At 41.0% G+C, this 17,360-nt stretch overlaps 1 protein-coding gene across 1 annotated transcript; it reads left to right on the top strand.

Moving 5' to 3' along the window:
* The first annotated feature begins 973 nt into the window (after positions 1-973).
* On the top strand, positions 974-15,800 carry ush1ga (Usher syndrome 1Ga (autosomal recessive)). The gene is made up of 4 exons (XM_041817101.1): positions 974-1,292; positions 9,937-10,390; positions 10,474-11,264; positions 13,597-15,800. Exons 1-4 carry the CDS (start codon positions 1,129-1,131, stop codon positions 13,598-13,600), a joined length of 1,413 nt encoding a protein of 470 aa, XP_041673035.1. The 5' UTR covers positions 974-1,128; the 3' UTR covers positions 13,601-15,800.
* Positions 15,801-17,360: the final 1,560 nt, after the last annotated feature.

The raw sequence follows: 17,360 nt of genomic DNA, 5'->3' as shown, positions 1-17,360 counted from the left end.
GAATTACTTTCTACTTTTACTGGAGTAGGTTTGTAGTAATTACAGAGCAGAGAGAATGATTCCACATCACATCTCAAAACAGGGATCTCTCAAGGTTAAACATTTTAGAGTTGTTTTTCCCTCCTGGACTTCAGTGTTAGAGTTATTTGACAGTGTTGATCCACTGGTGTTGGTCCAACTCTGTAATGAGTCAATTGATGCAAGCTCTGCCCACTGCCGTTTCAAATCTGAGGGCATGTGTGGGTGATGTTTTCCCATCATGCCCTTGGGCTGAGTGTTTAGATGTGTTTCATTTGTGCGTGGTTATGTTTGGAGTTTGCCTCTTGTACTGTGATCCCTGCTGGGGTCCTTTTGCTAAATGTTTCTAGTGGATTATTGTTTTTTGTTGTTGTTGTGAGACACAGTTGCACCATGAGTGATGTTATCCACTGAGTTAAAGTTCACACCTGTGACATGTGCCATGACACACAGTGTGTACTCTTCAGTGTGCATTGTCTTACTATGAGGTTGACTCTGCTTTGTTCTTACAAGAGGAGACCCAAGAGTTTCTGCAGCTCTGTCATATTATAAAATATTTCACCCATTAAAACTTTGGTTTAACTATCTGTTGAGTGGAGCAATGTTTACAGTGTTAAATTTAACTCTATATGAGTTTAATTAACACTGTCAGTGTTGCTGTGTTCTACTTGATTATTTACATAGCCTGGTTGGAGATCTGTTCTTTTGTTGTTCTTGCTCATGTTGTCGTGATGTTTGTGGCTTTATTAATTAAAATAAATGCCTTAAAAAATCCTAGCAAAATAAAAAAGTCCGTATGATGCTCTTTGCCTGGAGCTTCCCATTGCTAAACACTGTCCCTCTAATTTGGGGGTTCTGCTTTCTTACTCTGCTCTGGACCACCTCGGCCACCTGGAGCACTGTTCCCCGCACAGCTAGTACCGTAGCGTCCCTGGATACCACCGCCTCGCTGCCTGCTGCTCCTCCGCTCCTGAGGGGTGGCTGATAGAGGGGGAGACAGCGGGCATACAGGCTCTTCAGCCGCTCTGCTCCCCTCTACATCGACGATGATGGTGGTGCTTATGTTCACAAACCGGAATGGAGTCGAGCAGGGCGGATTAACCGTGTATCATGAATGACAGGTACCACAAGGCGGCCAGGGACGGCTACCTGGACCTGCTGAAGGAGGCGACGCGGAAGGATCTGAACGCGCCTGATGAAGATGGCATGACACCGACGTTATGGGCTGCTTATCATGGAAACCTGGAGGCTCTGCGGCTCATCGTGGCGAGGGGGTGGGTAAAAGTATAGTTACATGACTTTTCTGGGCGTGTGTGTTGAAAGAAAAACTCGTGCATCATCAAGTAAATTATGTATACAAAAAAGCGTGAGGGAACTATTTTATCTTGTTTACCAACAATCAAATAGACTGGTTTTTACTGGCATCATTCATCAAATGATAAATAGCTCTGCTAAACTTTTAAGTCAGAGCATATTCCAGTTTTTGAACTAGCTTATAACTGTTGCAGCTGACCAATGCTTTGTCTCAGAAACAATACACCACAAAAATGTAGGTCAGTCTTCAGAAAGGTGCAGTAATTATCAGGGTTCATCATATCCTGGGGACAGGGCAGACCCAGACATACCACCACATTTGGCTTTAGGCCTTCCTCCTGGTCAAAAAAAAACACTTTTTTTTTTACAAAATAACTAGTTTGGTTACTTTTAATTATTTTTTGGACATGCACGGTGGAAATTTCTAGGATTGGACTGGACACTAAATTTAGTTAAAATGTTTCTCATACAGTGGCACAATTATGAAACCCACATGAAAGCTCTCCTACTTTGGAACAGAGTTTAACTTGTTTGCCACTTTCTTCATTTGTGATTGTGAGCAGGGCAGGTTTAGTTAATTGGGAGGCCCCCAGGCACAGACCAAAATGAGGCCCTTCCTCAATTAACTAGAAGCAATTACAGCCAGTGAAGAAAATATTTTGAAGTTTTTCTTTTAGGTTATAAAGCCAGAGAATTATAGGACAACCCTGGATACACCAGTGGGGTGATCACCTCCCAGTTACCTGATGTTTAAGGGCCTTTTTGAAGCATTTATGGTAGATAAACGTGAAGTGCCTTCTTTGGTTCACCGTATAGACAAAATGAAAGAAAATCCCTCTTTATAAGCCCTGTAATTGGCCAAAACTTGACAGAGTTCCCTCATTGGTCCCTGTAAATAGACCTATTTTGACAAAAGCCCCTTTTGGTGAAAAAGAGCCCCATTCGGCACCCTCAGAATGGACCAGATTTGACAAATTGCCTTCTTTGGTGCCATGTAAGTGGACAAAATTGGACACAGTGCTCATTTGGTTCCTGTAAGCAAGCAAATTTTCAAAAAGAGCCCCTTTTGGTGACTTCTTGATGGATCAAATTTTAAAAAGTGCCCTCTTACAGGACATTATTTGTCAAAATGTCTTATTGGTGCCATGTCTGAAGAAAATTTGACTAAGAGCCCTATAATTGGACAAAACTTGACAAAGTTCCCTCTTTGGTACCTGTAAATAGTCCAAATTTAACAACAAAAACCCCTTTTAGTGCTCTTTCAATGAATAAAATTTGACAAAGTCAAAATTTGACAGTGTCTTGCAACCTAAATCCAAGGATTTTTAAAAACTTTATCAAATTAGTGCAGCTACACAGGTACATAGCAAAGCAACATTTCACCATAAAAGCGTCCAGAGCAATTTGGCTGGTTATTCAATCTACTGTCTAATGCACAGGGGTTCATATGCCCCTGCTATGATGTTAACAACACTGAATTTTACATTTTCACTTTGTCTGCACAGCTCTGAAAAACTTTTCTTCTGCAAGAACAGATTATGTGCTCTGCAGCCTGTAAGCTTACTGCAAGCTTTACAATATAACAACATGAATGTTGTGGAATTTTAGTCAATCAATTAAGGATCTGAAATAAAATCAAGGAGAACTAAGAGAAGTTGAAGCATGCTTTGAAGTCTTTGCAAAGATGTGGGAGCGTTACAGAGAGCGCCCAGCTGTCTGCAAGGTGTGGCCCAAAGGCCATGCATCCTTTCATGAGAGTAAAATGAGGGAACAGGACACTGATAAAAACAGGAAGTGATAATTTAGTTGATGATAATTTAGGTGATCAAGAAGTGATCAAAGATAGGAGTGAAGAGTCAATCTGACATCCTGATTTTCTATTACACTGCCAGTCTCGGCCCATCAAACAGATCTTTAGAGACAAACTGTACATGGAATAAAACTCACTACTGAATCATGGGGATTGTGTAAAATGGGCCCATTCATTCCTTTGATTTCATTGTTTCTGTGAAGAGGCTCTACGGCGTATCATTATATAATTGACAATCCGTTGCATCACGAATACGATTCATCAATTTACAGTAAACAACACTGTTATAGCCGTCTGCATCGTGGTATAAACGCCGGCTTTCCTGCTGCAAATAGGCAAATGTGACTGTCATTCAGGGACAGTTTGGACGAGGAAATGCACAACAGCTCATTCCTCATGTTTTCTGCCTGACCTGGTTGACATGTCAGGCAGAAAAACAGGCCCATAAGGCATTATATAATTGACAATCCGTTGCATCACGAATACGATTCATCAATTTACAGTAAACAACACTGTTATAGCCGTCTGCATCGTGGTATAAACGCCGGCTTTCCTGCTGCAAATAGGCAAATGTGACTGTCATTCAGGGACAGTTTGGACGAGGAAATGCACAACAGCTCATTCCTCATGTTTTCTGCCTGACCTGGTTGACATGTCAGGCAGAAAAACAGGCCCATTATGAATCTGCTTAATTGAGTTTGTGAGAGACTTCCTGTAAAACAACACAGCAGTCTTCATGTGTTTATCAAACTGCAGAAATATGAAGGACATCTGATTTGAAAGCAAAGAAAGCTCCCAGACTTATTTGACTCCATATTTCCCACGGAGAACAGACCTCTGGAGGAATACAGCAAGGACACAACAGCACCCAGTTCATAGCAGAGAACATAAACTACTGATTGACATGAGGCGCTGACATTAATAGCAGCTATTATGTTCCACAGTAAACACCAAAGTCGTGAGACCCAAGGAGAAAATAATGAAGATAAGTCTAATACAGTTTGACAGTTTCATGGGAAACATGCCATGCAGAGCAATGTTTGGCAAGTATATTGCACAGGACGAGCTGCAGGAACATCAAGCTGTCATAAGAAGTGAAGATGCAAACAGCCCATAATGTGATAAAGAATGAGGGAGGGATAAGTGTGCAGCCCTATCACCGCTGCTGTCAGCCTTTTACTATGAATGGCATAAATTATGGCACATAAAGCCATCATGTTAGACAGTCTCTATCTGTTAGAAGCATGTTATGTAATATAAGTTTATCTGGTTATAAATGTCCCATCTGTAAATATAAATGGAACAAATGTAATTGCTGTTTATCTTTTGACATCAATTTATAGCATTTGATATTGCTTTATATCAATGTAGGGTCATTTCTGTGTTTGATCGTTGTTTTATTGTGGCCTCACTGCGTCCATATACACAGATAAAAGCCAAATTTGAACTCAAGGAACCCTGAATCCTAAATCCATCCATTTATCTTCTTCCACTAATCTGAGGCTGGGTTACAGTGGCAGCAGGCTGGGCAAATTTACCCAGACATCATTCTCCCAAGCCGCACTTTCCAACTCTTTCTGGGGGATCTTGAGGCATTCCCAGACCAGAGAGGTTATATAACCCCTCCAGCACCTTCTGTCTCTTCCCCAAGGTCTCCCCAAGACCTCATAAGGGAGGCACCCTGGAGGCATCCTGATCAGATGCCCGAACCACCTCATCTGGTTCCTTTTTGATGAAGAGGAGCAGCAGGTCTACTCCTAGTTCTCTATGGATGTCTGAACTCCTCTCCCATCTCTAAGGCTGAGTCCAGCCACCCTCCAGAGAGAACTAATCTTGTCCAATTGAATCCGCAATCTTTTTTTTCTCCAGCCATTACCCAGAGTTCATGGCTATAAGGTGAGGGATGGGAGGTAGATTGAGCGGTAAATCGAAAGCTTTGCCCACAGTACTGCTGATGCCTGTCAATCTCAAGATCTGTTTTGTCCTCACTTGTGGACAAGACCTTAAGTCACTTGAACTCCTTCACCTGAGGCAGAGACTCACTCCCCACCCAGAGGAAGCAATCCACCATTTTCTGACAGAGATCCATGGCCTCAGACTTGGGGGTGTTGGCCCTCATCCCGACTGCTTCACACTGAGTTGTAAACCATCCCAATGCCTACTTGGGGTTCCCATGTGAGGAAGCCAACAGAATCACATCATCTGCAAAAAGCAGAGATGGAATTTTGAGGCCCCTGAACTGGAAACCCTCCTCCCCCCGGCTGCATCTCAAGATCCTGTCCATGAATATCACAAATAGAATCGGTGCTAAGGGTCAGCCCTGGCGGAGGCTGGGAACGTTTCTGACTTTGTGCTGAGAATCTCTTGCTTTGATTATATAGGGACCTGATGGCTCACTGCAACAGCCCCAGGGCCTCATATTCCTGCACTACCCCTCACTCGTCCCCCAAGGTACACGATCATAAGCCTTCTCCAAATCCATAAAACACATGCAGACTGGGCAAACTCCCAGTTCTTCCTCAAGAAATCCTTGAAGGGTAAAGAGCTGACCCACTGTCCCAGGGCCAGTGCGGATCAGCATTGCCCCTCCTGTATCTAGGGTTCCACAATCCTTCCATGAGTTTACACTTAGTACTTTCAAAATAAAAGCACAGGAGAGGTTGAAATCAGATTGTGACTTTGCCAGTCGACGATCAGACACGCATTCCCTGTGAAAATCTCACATCACAATCCATCAATAATACATTCAGAGTTTGACAGTCGCTTCATGTCCATCGTATCAAATATTCAACAGTCTGTACACGGCCACATTTTAAGACAGGCAAAAGACACAAAACAGTTGAGTAAATACGCAAAGTCAGGGGCTGTGGCACCAGCCAAATGATTAAAGAATGAAGAAAAATTTTATAAAGAAAATTATAGTTGAAAGTCTGTTAACAATAGCCAAGAAATAAGACCTCAAACATGCATCTATGGTACAAATGAATCATTTGATTCCTTTTAATGTGGTAGATTAGCAATGAGGTGCAACTAATAATAACTATTAACAGTTAGGAAACAGGTGGTCTTTTATGATTTAGCACATCACCCATATAATTTTAGATGAAGCTCTGAACACATCTGTCCTCCTCATCAACATCTACATGATCGTTAATATCTTCCAGCTTGAGGAATCGAATGTGACATCACCAGTCATGCCTTGTGCTTTTCAAGTCAGGCACAACCCGGCCGGCCTCCCCTGAAACTGGATACAGGTAGTGAAGCAAAGGTGCTGGCAAGCCTGTGGTCAAATTACAGACAGACAGCAACAGTGCAGCACAGGCAGAGGTAACACTGAGGTCGTGGACTGCACGCCAAGGGTAACTGTTGCTTGTATTGTCAATTATGTCCTGTGCATTGGAGTAGATCCCTCTTAAAGGGTCTTTTGAAAGTGGAGATTCAATTTGATTATAGATAATAGCTTTTTTAAACAAATTAGATGCCAACAGAAGATATATCATTGGTTTTCTTAAAGGCTAATGGGGTGTTTCATCTATAAATCATGAAATAAGGCCTCATTAAGAACCCTCATATGGCAGGTCAGAGCTAAAAACATGACCAGAAACTCCCATTCTTGTTCATGAGTGAATCATTGTAACAGTCGGCCATTGATGCAACCTGCATCTGCATTATTCTGAACAGGAAATAAATACCTACTGCACAGTGACTATAAAAAGTATTCGCCCTTTTATTGGTTTTATACATCAACCATTGCCAATATAATATGGATTTTTGACAAAAAACTCTTTAATGTAAAAGTGAAATATACACTGGAGGTTAAAATTAGAGAATGATTTATGAACACTTGATTAATTCCAAAATAATGTAATCTTCATTGCTCAACATTGGAAGGATTTTTTGTTGTGGCAATACCATGCTACTGGAACATTGTTTTAAAACAGAGACAGGAACTTCAACAAAAAATAATTTTTTTGTGGAAAACACTGATCAAAATGAAAGAACAGCAATGCCTGTAGCACAAAGAAAGATTATAGCAAAATTTTCTGAAGGTTACGGCAGTCAAAAATTAGTAGGAAGTGTACAGGCCTTTGCTTTGAATGACTTGAGCACATCTACAGCCACAGGACGTCACCAGTCTCTCACACTTTTTTGGTGTGATTTTGGTCCACTCTTCTTCCAGTCTCTTTCACAGTTGAGTGACTGTAGTGGGTTTATTGGCTATAACTTTGTCGCCAAGGGTTTTCCAGAGGTTTTCTCTTGCATTTAAATTAGGACTCTGGGCTGGCCATTTCAATATTTCAGTGTTTTCAATTTCAAAGAACTGTTTTACACATTCTGCTGGTTGACATTGGGCATTGTCCTGCATGAAAATTACTATCTGATTAGGTTATGAGCACAGGGAAGGAATCATATGTTGTCAAAGAAGGTTCTGATAAACATTTGCATTCACTCAGCCATGTTGCTGTTCAAGAAGCCCAACTCCTGCTGCAGAAAACATTCCCCAAACCATGACACTTACTCCTCAACTTTTCACTGACTTCTTTATTCACTTTGGGTTCAGTCTTTCCCCAGTTTGACGATTTACAGAATGTTTTCCATTGGATCCAAATAAATTAAACTTGCTTTCATCACTGAAGTAAACTTTGGACCAGTTTTCTTCTGTCCACACAACATGTCCCTCAGCAAACGTTAGTCTAGCTGTTGGATTCGTTCTGCTAATGAGAGGTTTGGTCACTGCTGAGCGGGCTTTCAGTCCAAATGTTCTTAAACGTCAAGACACTGTATGATGAGACAGAGTCCCTGTTTAGTGATGAACTGGCGAGCAATTCCAGCTGCAGTGTTAAACCAATTGTCCATTGAGGTTCTCCATATTATTCTGCCCTCTCTTTTAGTTGTCTTTTGTGGACGACCGGCCTTCTTGGTGGACTTGAATGAGTTTGTGACTTTCTAAAGATGTAATATTCTTGAAATCACAGATTTGGAACAGCCAACTTCTCTTGCTATTGTTGACAGGGTCATCCCTTTGGCCTTCATCTGGACAACCTTCTGCCGGAGGGTTTCGGTCACTTTAGAATGGCTCACTATCTTGTGAAGTCAGTGAAAACTGGACGTTAGACTGTAAGTTAGATAGGGTTTGTCAGATAAGTAAGGAAATTAGCACCAGGTGCCAGACTATCACCGATTACTGGGAGGTATCTGAAAGTGTTCTCTAATTTTGATCGGTGTTCTTTTTAAATATTTCATTTAAGTTTTTTTATACTGTGCTTCACATTATATGTAACACATGCAATATGCTTAAAATTCTGCTCTTTTACTTGTGTCTGGATCATTTTAAAACAGGGCAATTCAGAGAACTTGAAATGTAGGAAATTGTGGATTGTTCTCTAATTTTGATCTCCAGTGTATAATATATTTATACAGTCACTATTTTACATTGTATATTTTTATTTAGTTGACCATCCAAGGGGGCAAATACGTTTTATAGACAGAGCTGGATTTAAGAGATGGTGAAGGGGTGGGAATCTAACTGGCTACCCAACAAAATGTAACAATGATTGATTACACATAAATGCTGTAGTGTGTCTAAAATCTTTGCACTGGAAGGACCTTAAATAGTGACATAAAATCCTGATGCACATAAATGAACAGAAAAAAAAAACATTTTCAAAAATACCTCCCTAAAAGACCTTTACAATCAGGAGACTTTCATGTCTTTTTCTGAACTCTCAAAGAAATTTGGCTCGCCTAAATCCCACCTTTTTCTTTTTTTTCAAATAAGGCATTTTATTCAAAATCAAAATCCCAAGTTTCCTAGTTGACCTCTGGAAACTTTGGTTGGTTCGTTATTGGCTCTTGATCCTGAATGAAAGCGACTAATTTCTATCATTTACAGCCTCATTAATTCTACTTTTGACTCCCCAGCATCCAGTCCTAAGGACTCTTGGGAGCAAGAGCTTGGAATCACGCTGCTTGATGATTATTGTTGTCGAGTCTTACGGCTAGTTCACTCCTTATTCATCTGTGCAAGGCCTCTTACAATGTAAAGTTGTACACAAAATCCACAATATACTAATTTGAGGCTCTCTTGAATTTATCCCAGTGTAATTGACTCATGTAACAGGTGCAAACAATCTCCAGCCAACCACTCCCATATGTTTTGGTCCTGTCCCAGGCTTGCCACATTTTGGTCTGAAATCTTTAAAACCCTTAGTGCAGAATATACCACTTCTATCTGTCCTGAACCTCTCTTGGCTTTGTTTGGTGTCCCACTGCAGCCTCTTACCTCTAAAGTTTTGCAGACTGTTCTTGCCTCTACTACCCTGCTGGCCAGGGGACTTATCCTCCTCAACTGGAAACATCCTCTACCTCCGTCTCATAACAGATGGGTGAAAGAGGTCCTAGTGTCTTTTAGACTCTCCATGGTTCCTTAATCTCATTTGAAAGAACTTGGAGCCCTCTCCTAAATTATATTGATATATCTATCTTTCTTTCCAGTTTTGTGCTTTTGTGGTGTGCGATTGATTTCTGTATCCCACAGGGAATTTCGGGTGGGGTGGGACTGTGGCAGGGATATAAAAGCTGGGAAAAAGAAGGATTGGGAGTCTTCTCTGTCACATTGCACTGTCATGTAACTTGTGAAGTTACTTCCAATAAAGAAAGTTTAAAAAAAAAAAATAACCTCCCTAAATGTGGACAAGCCCTCAGTTAGGCCACTCAAGTCAAGAAAGTTAGGCTCCATCCCTTTTTTCTGAGTCAAAATGTTTCCTCTAAAATATTTTGATCTTATTCCACAGAGGAGATCCTGACAAGTGCGACATATGGGGGAACACGCCGCTCCACCTGGCAGCTGCCAATGGTCACCACAACTGCCTCTTCTTCCTGGTGTCTTTCGGTGCCAACATATGGTGCCTGGACAACGACTATCACACACCGTTGGACATGGCTGCCACAAAAAATCACATGGATTGTGTCCGCTATCTGGATGCCGTCGCTGCCAAGCAGACAGGCCTAAACCCCAAGCTGGTCAGCAAGCTGAAGGACCGTGCGTTTCGTGATGCTGAGCGGCGAATCAAAGAATGCATGAAGATGCAGAAGAAACACCACAAACGCATGGAGCGAAAGTTTCATAAAGATACCTCTGAGGCCTCTGCATCAGATGCCATGAGCTTCTCTAGTTACACCAGCAGCTCTATTAGCCACAAGCTGCGCAACATGAATGCAGCCACCGTCAGTGTGCCATATTCTCAGGTTGGTATGAAGACTAGTTACCTAAATATTATTCTTGGATTTGTGATTTTTGCCTTATGCAATGTCATTTCCTGTCCTCTTAGGCTACTCTTCATGCCACAAACCGAGGGAAGACAAAGATTCAGAAGAAGCTGGAGAAGAAGAAACAAGGAGATGGAACTTTTAAAATCTACGAGGATGGGAGGAAGAGTGTGCGCTCTCTCTCTGGACTTCAGCTGGGAAACGATGTCATGTTTGTCAAACAGGGGACTTATGTCAATCCCAAGGACCGTGGCCGCCGCAACGTTCGTGACATGTTCCCCAGAGACAACTACGATGCCATTTCACGTGCCATGAGTGAGCCGGACCTCCACGGGCCCGACATGGACTACTCTGAGATCAGCACTGACTCGGGGCATGACTCTCTGTTCAACCGGCCTGGTCTGGGCACCATGGTCTTCAGGAGGAACTATGTGAGTGGGGGGATGTTTGACCTTGGCAGTCCAGATGATGCCAGCATGGATAATTCTGGAAATAATGTGCAACTGCGCAGTCGGCTGCACCCAAATCTGGATGATGACAGCATCGGGAGTGCGCACAGTCTGCAGGAGAGGAATGTGGAGGAGCTACCCTGGGAGGATATTGAATTAGGGCTGGATGATGACGACGAGGCTGACACAAGCCCTCTGGAGGTCTTCCTCGCCGCACAGAGCATGAGCGAGTTTTTCTCCATCTTCAAGAGGGAGAAGATCGACCTTGAAGCACTGTTGTTGTGTTCAGACCAGGACCTTAAGAGTATTCACATACCCTTAGGACCCCGGAAGAAGATCTTAGATGCTTGTAAGACACGCCTGGAGACCATGGAGGACCCAGACTGTATCGAGGACACAGAAATGTAAGTGTTGTAGCTTTTAGTCAAATAGTTGATATGTATACATGCATAGTTAAGCTATGATTTTAGCTTGATCAGGCCATTCATTGTTGTTGTCCCAGTATACAAACAAAGTATGGGGGAGAACTGATGGATTGACAGGAGAATCATTATCTGACTTCTGCTATGGTTAGCAGTTATTAGAGGTGGGAATCTTCAAGCACCTCCTGATTCGCTTCGATTACGATTCATAGGGCTATGATTCGATTCTAAGCCGATTATTGATGCATTTTGATGCACTTGGGTTTTTTTACGTTTCTGTTGTTCTCACTGTGTCAAACATAACAAAAACATTAAATTTGTGTTCAGAAACAAAAGAGAAATTAAATTTCCACTGTCCTCTAATGGAAGATGTGTGTAAACTGGAAATTTACAATTGCACTGAACCAAAGGTAGCAGTAACCTTTCCTTGTAACATACCTAAAACATAAAAATGTCCTTTTTCCAGATGAACAACTGGTAACCCAAATCTTGCTGTTATGCAGTGTGTCTGAGTTCCACCCTTTTGTTCCTTCTATTCCACAGTATTACATTTTTAAATCATTATCGATTATCGACTATTGGACATTTATGAATCGATTCAGAATCTTCCACCTCCACGTCATGATGCATCTAAGAATCGATTTTTTTTTTCTCCCACCGCTAGCAGCTACGCAGTTGGACTTTGAGGTCCAACATGGAAACTGTCAAGTATGCGCAGAACACGTAGACCAGTTTGGGTCTGGTTAAAGATCACATATGTGCAAGATTAACCCTTAAATTCCGGAGTTCCACAGAGGATTGATACAACCCCTGTCATGCTCTGAATGTCTTTTCATATTACACGGGACATGGGAAGAATAATTGTTGTAAAAAAAGTAACCAAGCCCACACCTTTAGGGCATAGAAGGGCATGGATGTGGTGAGAAATCACAGCCTAGAGCAGTGGTTCTCAACTGGTTGAGTCACGTGACCCACCATCAACCCATCAAGGAGAATAGCGACCCAAATTTTTGAGCTCTTTCTGGTCAATCAGTAGAAATAAATAGTAGGACTTGGGCCTAAGACAGTACAAAAGGTGTAACAAAACAATGAAACAGGATAAAATGCTTGCATGTTTTATAGTCTCATGGACAATTTGGCGCAATTTTTTTCCCAGGCACACATCCACGACCCACTGAAAAGGGCTTTGCAACCAACTTTTGGGTCCTGACCCACCAGTTGAGAACCACAGGGTACCGTCTTGGCATGAAGTAGGGTTGCCATGAGCCTTTGGTTGTGCTGTGAATGCAGTTGAGCTTGACCTTGAGTGTGTATCAACATGAGCTCGACACGGCCCCCACCTTCCAGCCCCGGGTTTTGGCACATCAGGGCCACATGATGAATCCTTGGCCTAAAACATGTGCACATGACTGTATGCCTATAAAAGAAGTCTTTCTGGGATAAAAGTGTGATCATGTGGCACAGCATGGATACAAGAAAGAAATGGATACATAGATTTAGAACAAAAAGCAGTGTGCCTTTTTAGCGATGCACTTTCTTTCCTTCTGTTTTGTTCTCCTACACATTGCTCCGACAGATTAAATTATTAAAAACACAACAATGAAGGGGTAGGACTAGATGAGTCTTATCAACTTCATCCTACACCCTTTCGAACAAGGTATGGTTATCTATGTTGTTATAGAGTTGTTCTCTTTATTTATTTATTTATTTATTTTTTCCTGACTAAACACTTTGTATATTTTACTTATTTTTGTTCTTTCTTTTAACCTGTTCGAATAAACAAATAAAATGAAATAAATAAAATGAAACAGCACCATGCCTCTCTGTCACTCATGTTGACATAAATAAGGAAACAGGTAGATGACAAGGCATCAGGAGAGATGGACAGGATTATTACTTTGTTTTTCTTTCACCTTCCATGCTCTGCAGAGCTTGCCAACTTGATTTACAAAGTGGAGATTGTTGCGTATTAATAGTATCCATATCTGTGCTTGAAATATTATGCTCTGACTTGTGTCAACACTGAGACAAAACTATTTAGCTCACAGCTGCCAAAGGCTCATCAGTAGAAAGCCTCACACTATCATTTGTTTGCATTCAAAATAATAGCGCAGGGTGTCTTACTATTAACACGGTGAGTCTGAAATTTGCAGGGTAGCATGCATGTGGTGCAATGAAATATCTGTTTGCGTGCTGTTAAGACATTTTATAGCACAATAATTTGACTTTTTGAATATTTCAATGTCTTGTCTGTCACATTGTTTCTGTACTTCAGTTTTAAACAGTTTCCTCTTGTCTCCATTCTATTGTGCAGATAATTAAAGTTCCTGAAGACGGTCCTCCTGCTGTGTGCTCATCCAGCCTTTAAGGTCAGTTCATCGTTGTGGAGTGAATGTCACGTACAGACAGAGAGGACACGATGATTTACCTCTCATGGTACCTCAGTGGTAACAAAGCAGAAAGGACACTGTCAAGATGAATATGTCCAGCAAGAAGAGACGAGTGTGACATGAATCTTTAACAGGATTGTATTACAGTGTCTTTTAAGCCTCTGGAGGATCACTGAAACATATCTGTATGCTGCTTCATTGGGGTTTCCTGTACTTCAAGGTTAAACCAACTGAAAGACAATCAGCGCAGCGCTGTGAGGCGTCAGTATATGCCATGTGGCATAGTTAACAGAGATTTGAGAGTAGGGTCTACGCCCCCTGAATGTTTGCCCCTGTGGGGTAACTACATGTGCCTGCATTGCATGTGCCTGTGCATCTGCTTAAAACAGAATCACACTTAAATATCTCTGTTATTAACTCTGAATCCACACTGTACTGTTTCAATCACAGCAGATTTGAGTTATATTTCCACCCAGAGCCACTCAGATGTTTCCCTGCTCATATTTCATGTCTGTACATGTTTACATACAGCAAGCCATGTCAGTCCAAGAGTGGTTCACTGGAAATCTAGGCCAACCATTCACCTGCTGTAGAGTTGAAAGCAATTTTAAAAAACACAGGAACAAAGGACAGGTTCTTTTTTGTAATTTTAAAATTTGAGTACTATTATTATCATATGAGTGATTATTTGCAAATTGTATTTTTTACAGCCCACCCGGTGGTCAGTTATGGTTATGCATGTTTTTTTCTTTTTTTTTTTTTTTGCAGCTTATCAGTACTGCATGTCTAACCATGGTCTGAATGAAATGAAAAGTTAAGGTAAAAGAGGATGCCACAGAGAGAGCTGTCCACTACTCTGTGCTAACAGACACTTTTAAAAACATATTTCAAATTAGCCCTCATTCTAAGAACATCTTTTCACTTGTGTAGCAGTTTTGTACTGTGATGGCTCCTTTTACTCCAGATCTACAAAGGCCATCAGATCACAGAAACCTTTGCCTTCCCCAAAACTCACTGTATATGTTTCTTAAGTCATCTTTTTTTTTCATAGCATGCTAATCTTCTCTGATTTTGTATCATCACAATGACATACTAACATGGATAGCAAATAATGTAGAGGCTGCCTGTTGACTGTACCCACTGGTTTCCTCTCGTGCTCTAAGAGCATGTGGTTAGAGGGTTGTTTTGGTATTTTTGAGGTAGTGTTGTAGAAGTTACTTGGAAAAAGTAGAGGCATTAGCCTCCAGAGATTTCAGAGAGCATTGCCGCTTTTAGGAGAGCGCATCAGGGGCACCAGCAAGGAAGCTAGACTGTACAGTGTAAAAGACAGGTACAGTTGCTCCGTGTAATTTAGCAAGTTTTTGGTAAAATGGGCCAAAAAACAATGTTGGCACAGTTGTATGCTATGTCAAAAATTTTATGCACATTACTGTCTTTTTGTCATAGCACTTTCAGACATAAACTTTCTTGGTCCGTGCTGACATGGTGCATGTAAAGCTAGCTACGCTGAATGATCTGTGCATCCATACCGATTATCATGTTCAGAGTTGCTGAATGGGTGGAGCTGATCACAGCTGTCATTGGGCTAGAGTTGGGGTAGAGTTGGGGTACAGCCTGGATTGGCTGTCATTCAGTCCCAGGGCTAGATAGCAAAATGCATATCTAATCCCCATTTCCATCTCTTTGATGCTGTAAATCAAACCAGGGTCATCTGCTTTTTAGGCAGCTATGCTCACTACTATACCACCATCACTTGGCTATGCTAAACTAAAGTAGCCTAAAATGAGTGCATGTGTGCACTAGTAGTGCAGTTTTACTTGAATAATGGCGCTAGCACTCTGGTAACTAATCATCCCAGCTAGGAACCATGCACAGGGATATTAGTGGTCAACATTTTAGCTGGATTAAATAAAGACACTAGTATTTTTTATAATTCTGGTAGTTACTGCACTCTAATGCTGTTTTTCATGACTAAATGGATTGACCAGGTGAAAGAGGCAGTAGCTGTGGGCGTGGTTTATTTTTACCACAAGTCTGTCATAGGAAAATGTTGGGAACCAGTGCTGCATACTGTGACATTCAATCATAGCTTCATTTGATCAGGTGTTACTGAATATTTTGGGAAAATGAAAACTATCACACTAACACACTTAATGCACTAATTACATTTTCTATGTGGATTATTTGATTTTCTAAATAAAACATTTAAATAAAATTGTGGGCTGATTTTTTTTTTTTTTTTTTTTTTTGCAAAGATATACAGTAAATAATTGAAGATTTGGTTATTGATTCCATCAAGATCCATCAAAATATATTAACCTTATGAAAATTTCTCAATATTCAAAATACAGACTTTGTGTAGGGACTATTGGGAAGTTTATAGGAAGTTTAAAAAGTAGTTTGGATTCTAATAGGCCAATTTAAGCCAAGTATAAGGTAAATGTGTGGAAGCCCTAAATATACATGCCACATGTCCATAACACAAGATCTAAGAAAATGACATGAATAGAAATGTAATTACTCAGAATAGAAGGCATTGTAAATCCCAAAATGTGACAAATTAGTTGAAGTTTTAGGGAAACAATTTATTTTTTTCTTTTGCTAGAAAATCATGTGAATTGAAATATATAGATGCAAGTTAGGGCATCTGTATAAATAAATGCTTGGTGTCCTACAACCCCAACTCCAAAATAGTTGGGACACTGTAAAATGTAAATTCGAACAGAATATAATGATTTGCAAATCTTAGAAACCCATATTTACCCATATTTAATTCCCAATAGAACATAATATATCAGATGTTGAAACTGAGACATTGCCACGTCATGAAAAAATATGAGCTCATTTTGAATTTGATGGCATCAACACTTCTCAAAAAGTAGGTACAGGGCCATGTTTGGCATTGTGTAGCATCCCCTCTTCTTTTAACAACAGTCTGTAAACATCTGAGAAGTGACGAGACCAGTCGCTGGAGTTTTGGGGAAGAAATGTTGTCCCATTCTTGTCTGATGGAGATTCAAGCTGCTCAATAGTCTTGGTTCTTCTTTACCTGGCTTCTTGCCTTTCCAGATGTGTAAGCTGACCATGCCATAGGCAATAATGCAACCCCATACCATTAGAGATGTAGGCTTTTCAACTGTGATCTGGCAGCTAGCTGGACGGTCCCTCTCTTCTTTAGACCACAGAACACATTGTACATGGTTTTCAAAAAGAATTCCTCATTTTGATTAATCTGGCCACAGAACAGTTTTCCAGTTTGCCTCAGTCCATTTTAAATGAGCTTTGGCCCAGGGAAGACAGCAGCGTTTCAGGATCGTGTTCACATATGGCTTCTTCTTTGCATGATACAGCTTTACCTTGCATTTGTGGATGGCACAGCCAACTCTGTTGACAGATTTAGATTTCTGGAAGCGTTCCTGAGCCCATGCAGTGGTTTCCAGTACAGAATCATTTCTGTTTTTAATGCAGTGCCACCTGAAGGTCAACAATCACTGGCCTTGTCCTTTGCACACAGAGATTTCTCAAGATTCTCTGAATTGTTTGATGATATTATGTACTGTAGATAGTGGGATAACAAAATTATTTGCAGTTTTACATTGAGGAACATTTTTCTGAAATTTTTACAGATTTTTAAGACCTATTTTTTTGTAGATTGGTGATCATCTGCCAATCTTTACTTCTGAGAGAC

The sequence above is a fragment of the Cheilinus undulatus genome, linkage group 21 (genome assembly GCF_018320785.1).
Source record: "Cheilinus undulatus linkage group 21, ASM1832078v1, whole genome shotgun sequence".
In the NCBI taxonomy this organism is placed as follows: Eukaryota; Metazoa; Chordata; class Actinopteri; order Labriformes; family Labridae; genus Cheilinus; species Cheilinus undulatus.
The sequence above is the reverse complement of the archived record's forward strand: the minus strand, read 5'-3'. Positions and strand labels throughout refer to the sequence as shown.